Below are 16,422 nucleotides of genomic sequence, written 5' to 3' on the forward strand. Positions count from 1 at the left end.
TGACCTGGACTTTGATTTACACTGAGTATTTTTCCATGTAAATGTCAGACTCATTCAGGGGTGGGTAGTAACGCGTTACATATAAACTGTTACATTTACTTGAGTAACTTTTAGAGAAAAATGTACTTCTAATAGTAGTTTCACCAAGCCATACTTTGTACTTTGAGTACCGTAATTTTCAGACTATAAGATGCTACTTTATTCCCCTCATTTTGAATCCTGTGGTTTATAATCCAGTGCGGCTAATTTGTTGATTTACCGTATTGGCCCGAATATAAGACGGCCCTGATTATTAGACGACCCCCTGTTTTTCAAGACTCAAGTTTGAAAAAAGACTTTTTGAACACCAAATTAATTTTTATACAGAAAATAATTACAGTACATCTGAAACAAATGATTATAACAATATATTTGAGAGAAAAAGCATGTTATTTTGCCTCAATCAAATCTTAATATCCGAACATTTAAATATGTAAACTAAAGTGCAATCACATTCGTAAATGAATGGCTTCTGGTTTTTTAAATGTAAATAAACCAATCTATTGTGATAAAACAACAAAATTGCAATAACTGCATTAACCATCAAAGTGAAGTCTAACTGTAACTGTAGTCTTGAAACAAATCTGAATAAGGAAAACCATTGCAATAAAATAATGAAAACTGGTTAAACTTGAGAGTAGCTAAGATCTGTCATGACAGAACATTGCTTCAATGATATCTGGCACCATCTAGCGTCGTGAATGGTTTAACGTCTAGACCGCGAATATAAGACGACCCCTACTTCTTCAGTCTTATTTCAATGCAAAAAAACACCGTCTTATATTCGGGCCAATACGGGATTTGGGTTAACAGGAATCGCTTTATTTGACAGTGGCATCTAAGACTGTCATCATTATGACATGACACCAGTGTTGTTAATCTTACTTTAAAAAAGTAATTATTTAGTTACTAATTACTTCTCCCGAAAAGGAATTGCATTAGTAACTCAGTTACCTGAATGTAAGAGTAATTAGTTACTTGGCAAAGTAACTGGTGATAATTTTCATGTTTTTTTTTTTTTTTCTCAAAACAATGTTAAGTTTAAAGGTTTTTTAGGACAATTGGCCCTAGCCCAATTCTTTACCCTAAACTTAGCTAGACACGAGGGTATTGCGTATATTGCGATAACTAAATAGTAACCTTTATTATGTGTGGAAGTCATTTAATGTTGTGAACCAACCATTAAAGTTGTTAAAATTGCTCCCATTATTGCATTAGTTCACTTCTGTCTACTTTCGACGTGTTCATCTAAGTCAAGATTTTGCCGATTTATGAGCATTTTAGATAAAAAGTTACTTAGGTTCGCTAGGAAGGTTCTCTACAACAGAGCCTTCCTGAGAAGTCTACTGCTTTAAGATGGCGGCTTTTTACTAACGCATCTAGTTTTTTATTGTACATGTTGCTAATGCAGCCATGTCTGTCATTTGCATCTATTTCTGTATAAATGTGATCTCTACCGAAGCATTGTGGTCGTAGTTTTTAGGCTATCGGCTACAGTCAGGTATTATTGGAGCCACCTAGCATAGTAGCATCGCGTTTGCAACGGCCTCACACTCCCTTGCTTCCTCCCCACTCCTGCTCTGTTCTCTCGTCTCCATGAGTCAGTCTTTCACAGACTTTTCTCGCGTCAACCAACATAGTAACGCACGCCTTTCCCGCCTCAGTAACGGCAATGGCGTTGCCAAGATGAAGAAAGTAATTAATTAGATTACTCACTACTGAAGAAAATAACACTATTAGTAACGCTGTTATATTCTAACGCCGTTATTAACAACACTGCATGACACTATCATGGTCATTACTGAGTGCTTATGACAAATGTCATAAAGTGTCACATTTTGTCGCCAACTCAATTTATGTCCAGCTTGGATCTTTTACATCCATTCAAAAGTGAGATAATTTGATGGATGCTACTTAATGACATCTGTTACAAGCATTAATTAATGCTCATGACAGTGTCATGTTATAATTGTGATTGTCTTATGACAGCCTTATGGTGCCAATCTCAAATTAAGTGTTACCAAATACCATAACTAGCAATTAATGAAACAACTGGAACAGTACCTGGAGAAATAATTAGCACAGAACATGAATTTTGATTGCTATTTACATCTGTAATGCTGCAATGCATGCTAGGAGGCATGTTGAATGACAACGGTGGTGACAGCAGGTGGCTGCAGAGGTTGACTGTCTCCCCCAAGGGAACAGAGACAGCCAAATGAAGCTTCTTCAAGCAGTGAAGCTATGCAGCTAATTATTTAAAGTTTCACGGTGGTTCATTTGGTCTTTTGACAGTCTTATGATGTTGCTGTTAAATATTTACCGGTTAATATATTTTAGTGTTAAATATTCCATTATACTGTGAGGAAACCTGCGGCTTTTAGTCCAGCGCAGCTTATGAACAAATGTAGTTTTCGTGTCAAATTTGGTGGGTGGTGGCGTATAGTCAGGTGCGCCCTATAGTCCAAAAATTACGGTATTTTCCCAGCGATGCCTAAAGTAGCTCTACCAATTTCACCAGTGAGACGTCGCAACAATAATCACGACTCCATTATACCAATCAGACGCAAGCTTGACGTTTTATGATCACGTCAGCATTTTCAATCGTGGCGTCTTTAAAGCCCCGTAAAAAATGAAGTATTTGACATAGAGCGCTGCCCTCAACATGGCTCAAAACTTCTCCCCCAGGTTTATTTGGCGCCAATTGACCACGGAAAACAGTAATATGATCCTTTTAATTTCATAATAGTAACTATGAAGTAACTGTTCATGATTCAAAGTAGGAACTATTTTCTCTACCAGAGGGCATTCATGCTCTTTGGACGAATAATTCATTTCTATTTTTTTTTGTTTGTTTTACTTTAGCTTAATGTGGTTATTTAATGGGTTATTGTACAATTTATCTATTTTTTTTTTTGGTATTACTTTCGTTTAATGTGGTTATGTAATGGATTATTGTGCAATATAATAACAGTTCATATACCGTATATGCCCGAATATAAGACGGTGTTTTTTGCATTGAAATAAGAATGAAAAAGAGGGGGTCGTCTTGTATTGGCGGTCTAGACGTTATACCCATTCACAATGCTAGATGGCGCCAGATATCATTGAAGCAATGTACTGTCATGACAGATCTCAGCTACTCTCAAGTTTAACCAGTTTGCATATTTTATTGCAATGTTTTTCCATATTCAGATTTGTTTCAAGACTACAGTTACAGTTAAGACCACTTTGATGGTTGATGGAGTTATTGCAATTTTGTTGTTTTATCACAATAGATTGGTTTATTTACATTTCAAAAACCAAAAGCCATTCATTTACGAATGTGATTGCACTTTAGTTTACATATTTAAATGTTCAGATAGCAAGACATAAATGAGGCAAAACAACATGCTTTTTCTCTCAAATATATTGTTATAATCATTTGTTTCGGATGTACTGTAATTATTTTCTGTATGAAAATTAATTTGTTCAAAAATTCTTTTTTTCAAACTTGAGTCTTGAAAAAGAGGGGGTCGTCTTATAATCAGGGCCGTCTTAAATTCGGGCCAATACCGTAGATAACTTTGTGCTGAGGGAAAAAAAAAAAAACACATTTGTAAGCAGTTACTCACAATTTTACTCATTACTTGAATATTCTTTTCACCAAATACTTTTTTCTTGTACTCGAGTAAATTTTTTGAATGACTACTTTTAATTGAGTAATATTTTTTTTGAAGTAACGCTACTCTTACTTCAGTACAATTTTTGGCCACTCACCTCTGGGCGCATTACACTTTGTAGTATTCTTCTGTGCAAGAATTTGACTGGATTCGATTAACAAAAATCTTTATTATACAAAGAGATTTACAAGTTTAACATAGTTCAGATTGGTTTTACATGCTTTTTTTAATAGAGATAATAGCTCATTTAATTTTCAATTAACAGCACATTTGTAAACTGTACTTGTACAGAAACAGAAAAAAACAATGTTCTCCATGAATGCAAACACGTCCACTCCTTTATTCAGGACATTTCATCCTAATGTACCTACAGCCCTACATTCTCAACAGAAAAATTATACGGGTTGGTCTCAGGACATCTGTACTTCTTGATGCAGTGGTACAAAGCTACAAGTGGGATGAAAATCACAGGCAAAATACAAAGCACAATACCGATGGCAAACACCCAGGGTGGATAAGGCTTGGCTTCAGTTTGGGGAAATAGTTCCTAAAGGACAGAAATGTGAAACGTTTAGTGTTTAAAAAACTCAAACGTGAAACCTTTTGACAATTTTGGGTATCTGAAATAAGATAAATACTAAAATTTTCAGACTATAAGCCGCTACTTTCCTCCCTCATTCTGAATCCTGGGTCTTATGGTCCAGTGCGGCGTATTTTTTTGCTTTATTTGGGTTAATAGGTAACACTTTATATGATGGCGGTGTCATAAGACTGTCATAAGACCGTCATAATAATGACATGACAATATCATGGGCATTAATGAATTCTTATGACAGATATCATTTAGTATCATCGGGCAAATTATGTCACTAACACCATTTATGTCCAGCTCGGATCTTTTACATTCATTTAAAAGGGAGATAATTTGCCGGATGACACAAAATTACATCTGCCATAAGCATTCATTAACGCTCATGACAGTGTCCTTTCTTAATTATGATGGTCTTATGACACCACTTTTAAATTAAGTGTTATTAAATACCATACAGTGGGGAGAACAAGTATTTGATACACTGCCGATTTTGCTGGTTTTCCCACTTGCAAGCCATGTAGAGGTCTGTAATTTGTATCATAAGTTCTCTTCAACTGTGAGGGACGGAATCTAATACAAAAATCCAGAAAATCACATTGTATAATTTTTAAATAATAAATTTGTATTTAACTGCATGAAATAAGTATTTGATACATTACCAACTCGTAAATATTTCGGCTCTTAGTTCTTTTTTAAGAACCCCTCCTGTTCTCCACTCATTACCGGAAGTAACTGCACCTGTTTGAACTTGTTGCCTGTATAAAAGACACCTGTTCACATGCTCAAACAAACAAACTCCAACCTCTCCACAATGGCCAAGACCAAAGAGCTGTGTAAGGACATCAGGGATAAAATAATAGACCTGCACAAGGCTGGGATGACAACTGTTGGAGCGATTATTAGAAAATGGAAGAAGTTCAAGTTGACAGTCAATCTGCCTCGCTTTGGGGCTCCATGCAAGATCTCACCTCGTGGGGCATCACTGATCATGAGGAAGGTGCGGGATCAGCCCAGAACTACACGGCGGGACCTGGTCAATGACCTGAAGAGAGCTGGAACCACAGTCTCGAAGAAAACCATCAGAAACACATTACGCCGTCATGGATTAAAATCCTACAGCGCACGCTGCTGAAGCCAGTGCATGTCCAGACACGTCTGAAGTTTGCCACTGACCATCTGGATGATCCAGAGGAGCAATGGGAGAAGGTCATGTGGTCGGATGAGACTAAAATTGAACTTTTTGGTCTAAACTCGGCTCGTTGTGTTTGGAGGAAAAAAGAAGGATGAGTACAACCCCAAGAACACCATCCCAACCGTGAAATTTGGAGGAGGAAACATTTTTTGGGGCTGCTTCTCTGCCAGGGGTACAGGACGACTGCACCGTATTGAGGGCAGGATGGATGGGGCTATGTGTCGCCAGATCTTGGCTGACAACCTCCTTCCTTCAGTGAGAGCCCTGAAAATGGGTCGTGGCTGGGTCTTCTAGCATGACAACGATCCAAACCACACAGCCAAGGCAACTAAAGAGTGGCTCCGTAAGAAGCATCTTAAGGTCCTGGAGTGGCCTAGCCAGTCACCAGATGTGAACCCGATAGAAAATCTATGGAGGGAGCTGAAAGTCTGTGTTGCCCGGCAGCAGCCCCGAAACCTGAAGGCTCTGGAGAAAATCTGCATGGAGGAGTGGGCCAAAAACCCTGCTGCAGTGTGTGCAAACCTTGTCAAGGACTACAGGAAACGTTTGGTATCTGTAATAGCAAACAAAGGTTTCTGTACCAAATATTAAGTTTGATTTTTGTGATGTATCAAATTCTTATTTCATGCAATTAAATGCAAATTTATTATTTAAAAATCATACACCGTGATTTTCTGTTGTTTTTTTCGTATTAGATTCCGTCCCTCACAGTTGACGAGAACTTATGATACAAATTACAGACCTCTACATGCTTTGCAAGTGGGAAAACCAGCAAAATCGGCAGTGTATCAAATACTTGTTCTCCCCACTGTAACTAGCAATCAATGAAACAACTGGAACAGTAGCTGAAGAAATAATTAGCACATAACATGAATTTTGATTGTTATTTATATCTGTACCGCTGCGATGCATGCTAGGAGGCATATTGGACGACAACAATGTTGACAGCAGGTGGGAGCAAAAGGTTGACTGTCTCCCCCAAGTGAACAGTGATGGCCAAATGAAGCTTCTTGAAGCAATGAAGCTTTGCAGCCGATTGCTTCAATGCTTCACGGTGGTTCATTTGGTCTTATGCCAGTCTTATGATTCCACTGTCAATTAAAGTGTTACTGTTTGATATCTTTTGGTGTAAATATCCCATAATACAGTGAGGACAGCTGCGGCTTGTAGTCCAGTGCGGCTTATCTATGAGCAAATGCTGTTTTCATGTCAAATTTGGTGGGCGGCGGCTTATAGTCAGGTGCACCTTATAGTGCAAAAATTATTGTACTTACGTAATCAGGGTTCCATGTGTGAAAGGTGGGAGTCTCCCCTGCCTCGATGACCACATATTGAACCATTATGACAAGGAGCATCAGCGGACTGATGACAACCCAACACATTTTCCAGTACCAATTGGGTTTCTTCCCGATCATCAAATAGATGTCGTCACTGAAACTTGAGAACAGAGAGAAAATTATTATATTTGTTTTGACCGCAACACTGTTAATAAAAGAAATTAAGTAATGAGTACTTTTTAATTCCGTGGACATAAACCACTCCGATAACTTCGAATAATGCAACAATGAGAAAAGGGATGGACCCAATATAAGTGTTGAACACTTCAACCCAGTAGTTCCCAGAAGCCAGAGTGAAGATGAGTGAAAGAAAAAAGGCACCCAAGCAGACCAAACCTGTAGAGATACAAACAAAACATCCTAAAATGAATATCATTTCTTTTCTACGCAACTTTGTTTTGAAATACCTGTCCAAATTTCATTGCGGAGCCCTTTGGGCACCAGTTGGAGTTCACAAATTGGGTTGAGCACTCCCTCAATGGTGCCAAACATGGAGGACAAGCCCAAACTGAAGAGCATCAGAAAAAACAATACTGCCCACAACTGAGGTATTGGCATCTCCAGCACTGCTTGGGTGAAGGTTATGAAAGCCAAGCCGGTTCCAGACGCACTCTTAAGACATGGAAGAGAGGGTAGAAAAGGCACATAGATTCTACTTTATTTTTTCAATCCAAAAAACTAAAACTGTTCTCAAAATGACATCACCTGTGCAAGGTAGGTGCTTAGATCACATTGTTTCAGTGACATTTCGGAGAGTTCCAATGGATTTGTTGCATTCAAATGCCCAATTAACTGGTCATAAGTCATTGTTTCACTCTCGTTGAGAACATTAAATTTTTCGACCAGCATTAAAACGTTTCTGCAAACATATATTCAACATGTTGCCAATAGGAAATTCATAGGAATTCATTGACATTCTGTATGTACCCTTTCTGACAGGTTTCCAAGTTGTTTTGGGCTTTAAAACCCAGGATGGCAAAGATGGGTATGGCTGCATATATGGACGTGGCGCTGTTTATTAGTCCTACTAGAATCGCATCCCTCTCACAGTTGTTGCTAATACACAAAGAACAGGGAAACAAAGATGACCACTACACATCATCTGAAGTGTGTCTACTTTGTTGACAAGTCCTTACTGCTCAGAATTGAAGCTTGAGAATGCTATCAGTCCACCAAAGGCCACTGAGAGAGAGAAGAAGATCTGAGTTGAGGCATCCAGCCACACCTGAGGGTTCCTCAGCATCGCCCACTTGAAAAAAAAAATGTTCGAATTACATATGGAATGCCCACATTTATGCCAAAAATGGATAATCTCACATCAGGGGTGAAGAGATACACCAGTCCATCGATAGCTCCAGGCAAAGTGAGGGCACGGATCATAAAAATAGTGAGAATAGCGTAGGGCAAGGTGGTTGTCACATACACTGCCTAGAAGTAAAGCCAAAATCAAATACAAAGGCAAGGACTAAAAACCCCACTTTAAGATAACCACTAACCTTTCCGATGGACTTGAGTCCTTTGATAAAACAGATGAAGACCATAAACCAGGCCAATGCCAGGCAAAGCACTAACCACCACTGCGGATAACCACTTTTCTCAATGTCAGTAGAGATGTTCAGGGTCTCACGGTACCAGAAGTAATTGACTGGAGTGCTTTGGACACATTCCTTGTTGATGGCTGAGTGGAACAATTAGATCGTTGTGACTGTCATCACCGATTTTTCTCCAATGTGTGTAGACTGACGAAAATAAGTATTTGAACACCCTGCTATTTTGCAAGTTCTCCCACTTAGAAATTTTCATCGTAGGTGCATCTCCACTGTGAGAGAGATAATCTAAAAAGAAAAATCCAGAAATCACAATGTATGATTTTTTAATTTTTGTTTTTTTAATTTGGTATACAGTAGCCTTTGTTACATTTCCTGTGGTTTTTCACCAGGTTTGCACACACACTGCAGGAGGGATCTTGGCCCACCCATCAGTCAGGTTTCTGGGCTGTCAATGAGAAACACGTTTGAGCTCCCTCCAATGGTTGTCTGTTGAGTTTAGGTCTGGAGACCGGCTAGGCCATGCTAGAACCTTGTTATGCTTCTTACGGTGCCACTCCTTGGTTTTCATGGCTGTGTGCGTCGGGTCATTGTCATGTTGGAAGACCCAGGCACAACTCATTTTCAATGCTCTGACTGAAGAAAGGAGGTTGTCCCCCAACATATCACAATTCAGGGTAATACTTGTCCCATGCGCAGTAAAACACCCCCAAAGCATGATGCTACCACCCCTATGCTTCACAGTAGGGATGGTGTTCTTGAGATAGTACTCATCATTTTTTTCCCTCCAAAGACAGTTAGTGGTTTTATGACCAAAAAGTTCTATTTTTCTCTCATCTGACCACAGAACTTGCTACCATGACTCCTCTGCCTTGACATGTGCTGGTTTAAGCAAGGGAACCTTCCATGCCATGCATGATTTCAAACCATGACGTCTAGTGTATTGCCAAAAGTAACCTTGGAAACTGTGGTCCCAGCTCTTTTCAGGTCATTGACCAACTCCTGTCCTGTAGTTTTGGGCTGATTCCTAACCTTTCTTACGATATATATATATATATATATTTTTTAAACCTGTTCTGTTCAGCTGTTTGGCACGGAGAATTGAAGTCTTAGCGTCCAGTTGTTTCAATGTTTTACATTGAGTGTATGACATAGTCCCATTGTGATCATTCAACATACCTCGTTTATTATGTCAAAGCAGCGAATAGGAGGGGGTTATGGGGGAACAGAAGAAAAGAAACGCAAGAAAAGAAACACAAACAACAAGAAATACATTGAACACCTACACTATTAGTATGTTGGCGCTATCGTCAACTAGATGTATTTCCGGTTGAAACCATGTAGGGGGCCTGTTGACCAGGGAAAGAAGGGGAAGGGGTTGGGGAGGTCTATAATCTAAGTGATTGGGAGGGGTAGAGTTTACACAAATCAGCTCGGTGATCTAGAACCCGGTAATCGTGTGAATCCCTTGTCAGTGCAAGCCCGTTGGCAACCGACCCTACGCCGCCCCAACGCCAATTCCGGCACCGGGACCCCCCACCTGAGCGTGCCCAATTACATCCAGCTGCACATGAGCCCCACCAAACACGCAACAGCCACGCAGATGAGCGGAGACGCCGAGTAGGCGCCAACCCAGGGCCACGGCCCACACCCAGCCAGCCCGGAGAGGAAGGGCGGACATGGGGGGGGGCAGCGCAGCCCCTCCCTCCTCCCGCAGCCCAGCAAAGGAGCCATCGTCACCCCCTCGGGATCGAGGGTGGTCCCCTGGGCCACCCGCGCTCCCATCAGCCAGCCCTCAGGGATGATTGATTACGATTACAATTATTGAGACCCCACAAGGTGATATCTAACATGGGGCTCCACTCCGATTGAGAGTGACCGTCATGTTTAGCTTCTTCTATTTTCTAATGATAACTCTGAAAGTGGACCTTTTTTCACCAAGGTGCTTGGCAATTGGTCCGTAGCCCTTTCCAGCCTTGTAGAGGTGAACAATTTTGTCTCTGGTGTCTTTGGACAGCTCTTTGGTCTTGACAATGTTACAAGTTTAAGTCTTACTGATTGTATGGGGTGGATGGTCAGATAAAGAAAAAGGTCAGATAATACATGGAGTGGAGGTGGACTTAAAATCGGCAGACTAACAGGTCTTTCAGGGTCAGAATTCTAGTTGGTAGACCGGTGTTCAAATACTTACTTACAGCTGCATCACACAAATAAATTGTTAAAAAATCAGGCATTGTGATTTCTGGATTTTTCTTTTTAGATTATCTCTTTCACAGTAGACATGCACCTACCATTAATTTCAGACTCCTCCAAGATTTCTAAGTGGGAGAACTTGCAAAATAGCAGGGTGTTCAAATATTTATTTTCTTCACTGTATTTTATGTACAGTATTTTGATTAACTGGAACAGACTTCCACCCTGCCTCCACCACTCACATTACCTGTGATATTATCCTCTGGACACTTGCTCCATGGCAGAGGACTTCTGAACGAGTTGATGAGGTACCACAGCACCCAAACCAGGACAGAGTTGTAAAACAGGCTCACACAAAAAGATATAATCATGGATCCAATGCCTGTCAAACAAAAACAAAACAACCATTTTTTAATAGTCTGATTATAAAAGCAACTCAACAAAAACAAATGGCGCTCACCAACTCCACCCAAAAAGGGCGAGATCTCCTTCCACACGCCAATGCTTCCTTTACGGAACCTCTGTCCAATTGCCATCTCAAGGTAAAGTAGGGGCAGACCCTCAAACACCAACGCTAACAGGTAAGGGATGAGGAAGGCCCCTGATGGTGTGGTAAGCATATTTGGTCAGATAATAAGGGAATATAGATCCTACCCACGTGACATCACAACTCCTTCCTCCTGACTGGTGCCGCCCAATTGTCCGTCAACACATCATGTTTACCTGTTACGGCTACGTACATTCCTCCTATTTACGACGTGTTTTTCTGCTCGTTAACATTAATAATCAAAATGGTGAAGGCGTGTGTGGCGGTCGGTTGCAATAACAGAGAAGATAGACGGAGAAGAAGTTCTACCGGATTCCGAGAGACCCGGAGAGAAGAGAGCGAGATGGGCTGCTGCAATTTGACGAGAAAACTGGGCTCCAAACGATTACCACAGATTATGTAGTAGTCATTTTATATGTGGTAAGATGCATTTAATATATGTTTAGAGGGTTTTGGGCTGACAACCACAATTAAGATCATTGCTAGGCTAATCGCCGACAACATACACGTATGTATGTAGTGAGAGTGCTATCGCTAAACCATATAAACATTAAAAGCCCTAACTCCATTGACAAACGACATGAAATACATTAGACTTGACAGTGGATGTTAGCAATAACAAAAGATTTTGAATTGAAAATTTCGTAACTCACCTTTCCAAGCACAAGATAGATTCCTGCCGAATTTTCGTGGACGAGGACCTGTTTCACCCAACCAGCAACGAAGTATTTATAAGCCTCCAAGCTCTTAAAGTTTTTCAAACTTTCATGAGAATAGGCTGATTTTGTGTGGACAAGATAGTTGTACATATCAGGGTAGCCAGCAGATGTCAGGCAAATATGGCGGAGACAGCGGGTCGAAAAACATCGATTTAGGCATCAAATATGGATCTGGCAAATGGATAAACTGAAGCTTTTCCACATAACGCCTTTTATGCAACGCATCAAGTGAGTTCACGGCATCCGAAAGCACCGGGTCTTCCATGAAATGCATTATAAATTGCTCGATCAATTGAGACCATTGATAATACAGACACAAAATGACGGACAAGGGGGCGGAACCGTACAGCGAGCACGTGATTTTGTGACGTCGGTGGGTAGGGTCTATTGGAGCAATGATCTTCAAATGTTCAAAACTTCTAAAGTACATAATGTAAATATCGAGAAGCGCTTCAACTAATGTTCTTTAAAGTGCTTTGGTACAGATGCGGTTGTCTTCAAAATGCTATAGAACATTGAGTGTTTATCAGAAATGCACAATGTCTGCGCAAAGGCTACAGTGGTATAACAAAGTATCTGAACCTTTTGGAATTTCTCCCATTTCTGCATAAAATCACCATCAAATGTGATCTGATCTTTGTCTAAATCATACAGATGAAAATACAATGTCTGCTTTAACTAAAAACCACCCAAACATTTATAGGTTTTCATACTTTAAAAAGGATTGCATGCAAACAAGGACACAGGTGGGAAAAATAAGTGAGTGAACCATCTGCCTAAGGAGACTTAAAGAGCAATTAAAACCAATTTTTACCAAACAATTTGTCAGGTGTGTGCCCAATCACTGATGAACGGTTTAAAGCTGCCCTGCCCAGTATAAAACACACACCTGGTAAGAAATGTCTTGATGAGAATCATTGTCTAATGTGCATTATGGCTTGGTCAAAATAGCTGTCTGATGAGAATCATTGTCTAATGTGCATCATGGCTAGGTCAGAAGAGCTGTCTGAAGACCTGCGTTCAAGGATTGCTGATTTGTATAAAACTGGAAAAGGATACAAAACCATCTCTAAAAGTCTGGATGTTCATCAAGCGACAGAGAAGTTGCCTACAAATGGAGAGAGTTTGGCACTGTTGCTTCGCTCCCAAGGAGTGGCCGCCCACCAAAGATGGCACCAAGAGTTCAGCGCAGAATACTCAGATAGGTAAAATGAACCCTAAAGTTACTAGTAAAGACTTACAGAAATCACAGGCACAGTCCAATATCTATGTGCAAACATCAACTATATGTAAAACAATGACCAGGAATGGTGTTCATGGGAGGACTCCACAGAGGAAGCCACTGCTGTCTAAAAAAAACATTGTTGCTCATTTAATGTTCGCAAAAAGGCACTTGGACACTCCACAGAGGTTTTGGTAAAATATTTTGTGGACTGATGAAACCAAATTTGAATTTATTGGGAGTAACACACAATGTCATGTGTGGATGAAAAATGGAACAGCTCACCAACATCAACACCTCACCTCATGCCCACCGTGAAGCATGGTGGAGGGAGCGTCATGATTTGGGGCTGTTTTGCTGCCTCATGGCCTGGACAACTTCCAATCACCAATGGAAAAATGATTTCAAAAGTTTATCAATGTTTTGCTGGAAAACCTGAGGCCGTCTGTGAGATTGTTGAAGCTAAAAAGAGGATGGATGCTGCAACAAGACAATGATCCAAAACACAGAAGTAAATCAACTTCAGAATGGTTTCAGAAGAACTAAATCCACGTTCTGGAATGGCCAAGTCAATGTCCAGACTTGAACCCAATTGAGATGCTGTGGCATGACCTAAAGCCAGCGATTCATGCCAGACATCCCAGGAATCTGACTGAATTATAGCAGTTTTGCAGAGAAGAATGGGCCAAGATTAGTCCTGATCGATGTGCCAGACTGATTTGCAGCTACAGATGTCTGGTTGAAATTATTGCTGCATAAGGAGGGGCCAAAAATATTACATGTGATGGTTCACTGACTTATTTGTTCCCCTTCTGTCATTTTTGTCATACTATCCTCATTAAAATATGAAAACCTATAAATGTTTTGATGATTTTAGTTAAAGCAGAAACTTTTTTCATCTGTGTGATTTTGACAAAGATCACATTTGATGGCGATTTTATGCAGAAATGGGAGAAATTCCAAAAGGTTCAGATACTTTTTCATACCACTGTAAGAGGGCATCTCACCTCCTCCATAAGTTTGGCAAAGGTAGGGAAAACGCCATATGTTCCCAAGTCCGACAGCAAAGCCAACAGTGGTCAGCAAGTACTGAATTTTGCTTTCCCATCGAACTTCCTCCTCGGTTTCCTTAATGAACTCCTCCAATTTGGGCTGCTCGTTCAAATCTATGGGTTTGACTTGGAGGAGCTGACAAATTAAAAACATACAAGAAAGTGTCAAGTTATGTAGCATATCTGTCACTTTCTTAACCCCCTCCCATGTCTCACCTCTACGCCATACGGGCTCTTGCGACTTTTTTGTCTCCGACCCATGAATAACGTCTAGTAGGGGATTTACAAGACAACTGACTGTAATGGCCACCAGGACAGTGATTTTGCTGCAAATGGGAATCAAAGTCATGGGAAATTAAAAAAAACAAAAAAAAACATAAAAAACATTTGAATTAATTCACTTGACAATTCTTCATTCGTTTATTTGCTGCCTCTCACTTCAGATGGATTGGATGTCTCCAAGTGATAAAATTCACAGAAAGATAGAAAGAAACAAAATACATCTATTTTGAGTTAAAAACATTAGTACTGCAACTATTGATTTAACTCGAGTAATTCGATCAGAAAAAAGATTTGAATTAAATTCAGCTGCTTCGAGTATTCGTTTAATTAAAGTGGCAATGTAATGGTTTGTTTTGACAGTGTTAGCGTTTAGTTTGATTGATTTGGATGGATACACTGCCCTCTAGTGGCCACAGTGAGTATGACATAACTCATTTCACATGGCTGTATCAAGCTGCTCCCTGTTAAGACCAAATTACACACGTTTTTGATAAGAGTTTAAGCTAGTGGACTTTTGCTATGTAAGTTAGCCAATATATATATATATATATTTGTTCCTTATCCGATTACTCGATACTTGAACTAGTTCACTGATTAAACGACTATTAAAATAATCAATAGCTGCAGCCCTAAAAAACATACAATGAGATTCATGTTTTGGACACTTGCGTTCATGCTATAATCAAAAGTGTGTTAATTGTAATCTGCGGTTGCTGATGTAATAATCTTGAGCAGAGCACAATAAAGAGAATGACATCTTAAAAGCTGCTTTCCAGTATGAACGTCTTTGATGATATCAAGGTATTTCGCTGCCTACCCCCACCATTAGACATGATGCAAAATGTTAAATGGGATAAGTTGTTTATCCCACAGGTACTTGAAAATTATACAAAAAAGTAAACTTTAGAGGCAATTTACATTTTACCACAACAATTTCAGCTACTATGGTTAGACTGAGTACAGATTTCTTTACAATTTTAACCACTTTTGTAAGTCATGTAACTGCATTCTTTCCTTTTGGAGAGTTTGGATTTCCGAAATAGATTACATTTGACATCACAATACAGTCAACATTTACTATTTATGAATAAATTGAAGACTTAAAAAAACACATTATGAATCCAAGAGAAACAAAGCCACTCACCTTTCCCAGAAGTTGACCAAAGCCGTAATGATGAATTAAATTAATGCATTAAGCATTTTTGGCATCTTTGAAGTCTTTGGTCTCCAGAGACATGTGACTGATTGGGTCACAAACATCTGATTCTTGTGTACGACTCCTATGTCATCATACAATGATATAAAAGAGATTTACTACTCCTTGTATTTACATATATTTTAACTGTCAATTCATTGGAGCATAGTAACAAAGGCTTAAGCTTTTATTCTAATTGTTTTGCTCATGCTAAATAAGAGCTAAATCTTTAACAGACTTAAAAAATATTCTAGTATGTACCTTTATATAATCAATCAAATGTTTTAAAGTTTTAAGCTAGGTGTCACTAGACACTGGTATATAAAACTTGCAAGAATTAGCGATCATATAGCTAAAACTAAAATGTCGGCTCATTAATGTTAACAGGCAATTTGCCCTAATCCTACGTTTCCCAGTACACAAAACTAACATTGCTTGCACATTAATCTTGACGTATTACACTCCTAAATGATCTTCAACGTGGTGTCCCCTTGGATAGTGTAGTCATATCGAGCTAACAGCGCTATTTACAGTGGTATGAGAAAGTATCTGAACCTTTTGGAAATCTCACATTTCTGCATAAAATCGCCATCAAATGTGATCTGATCGTTGTCAAAATTACACGGATGTAAAAACAGTGTCTGCTTTAACTAAAACCACTCAAACATTTATAGGTTTTCATATTTGAATTAGGATAGCATGCAAACAATGACAGAAGAGGGGAAAAATAGGTAAGTGAACCCTCTGCCTAAGGAGACTTAAAGAACAATTGAAACCAATTTTTCAAAACAATTTAAGACAGGTGTGTGCCCAATCACTGATGAGTGGTTTAAAGCTGCCCTG

The 16,422-nt window shown here is 39.5% G+C and overlaps 1 protein-coding gene across 1 annotated transcript; it reads right to left on the bottom strand.

Moving 5' to 3' along the window:
* Nucleotides 1-3,850: 3,850 nt before the first annotated feature.
* Nucleotides 3,851-15,674, bottom strand: LOC130910723 (sodium-dependent neutral amino acid transporter B(0)AT3-like). Its single transcript, XM_057828243.1, has 14 exons — nt 15,529-15,674; nt 14,319-14,428; nt 14,058-14,238; nt 11,023-11,163; nt 10,810-10,944; nt 8,319-8,500; nt 8,140-8,250; nt 7,959-8,071; nt 7,750-7,878; nt 7,528-7,681; nt 7,230-7,434; nt 6,999-7,158; nt 6,760-6,922; nt 3,851-4,248 (listed from the first exon to the last, which is right to left on the bottom strand). The coding sequence occupies exons 2-14, from the start codon at nt 14,361-14,363 to the stop codon at nt 4,069-4,071; spliced, it is 1,899 nt and encodes a 632-aa protein (XP_057684226.1). The 5' UTR covers nt 14,364-14,428; nt 15,529-15,674; the 3' UTR covers nt 3,851-4,068.
* Between the last annotated feature and the right edge of the window lie 748 nt (nt 15,675-16,422).

The sequence above is a fragment of the Corythoichthys intestinalis genome, chromosome 22 (genome assembly GCF_030265065.1).
Source record: "Corythoichthys intestinalis isolate RoL2023-P3 chromosome 22, ASM3026506v1, whole genome shotgun sequence".
NCBI lineage: Eukaryota > Metazoa > Chordata > Actinopteri > Syngnathiformes > Syngnathidae > Corythoichthys > Corythoichthys intestinalis.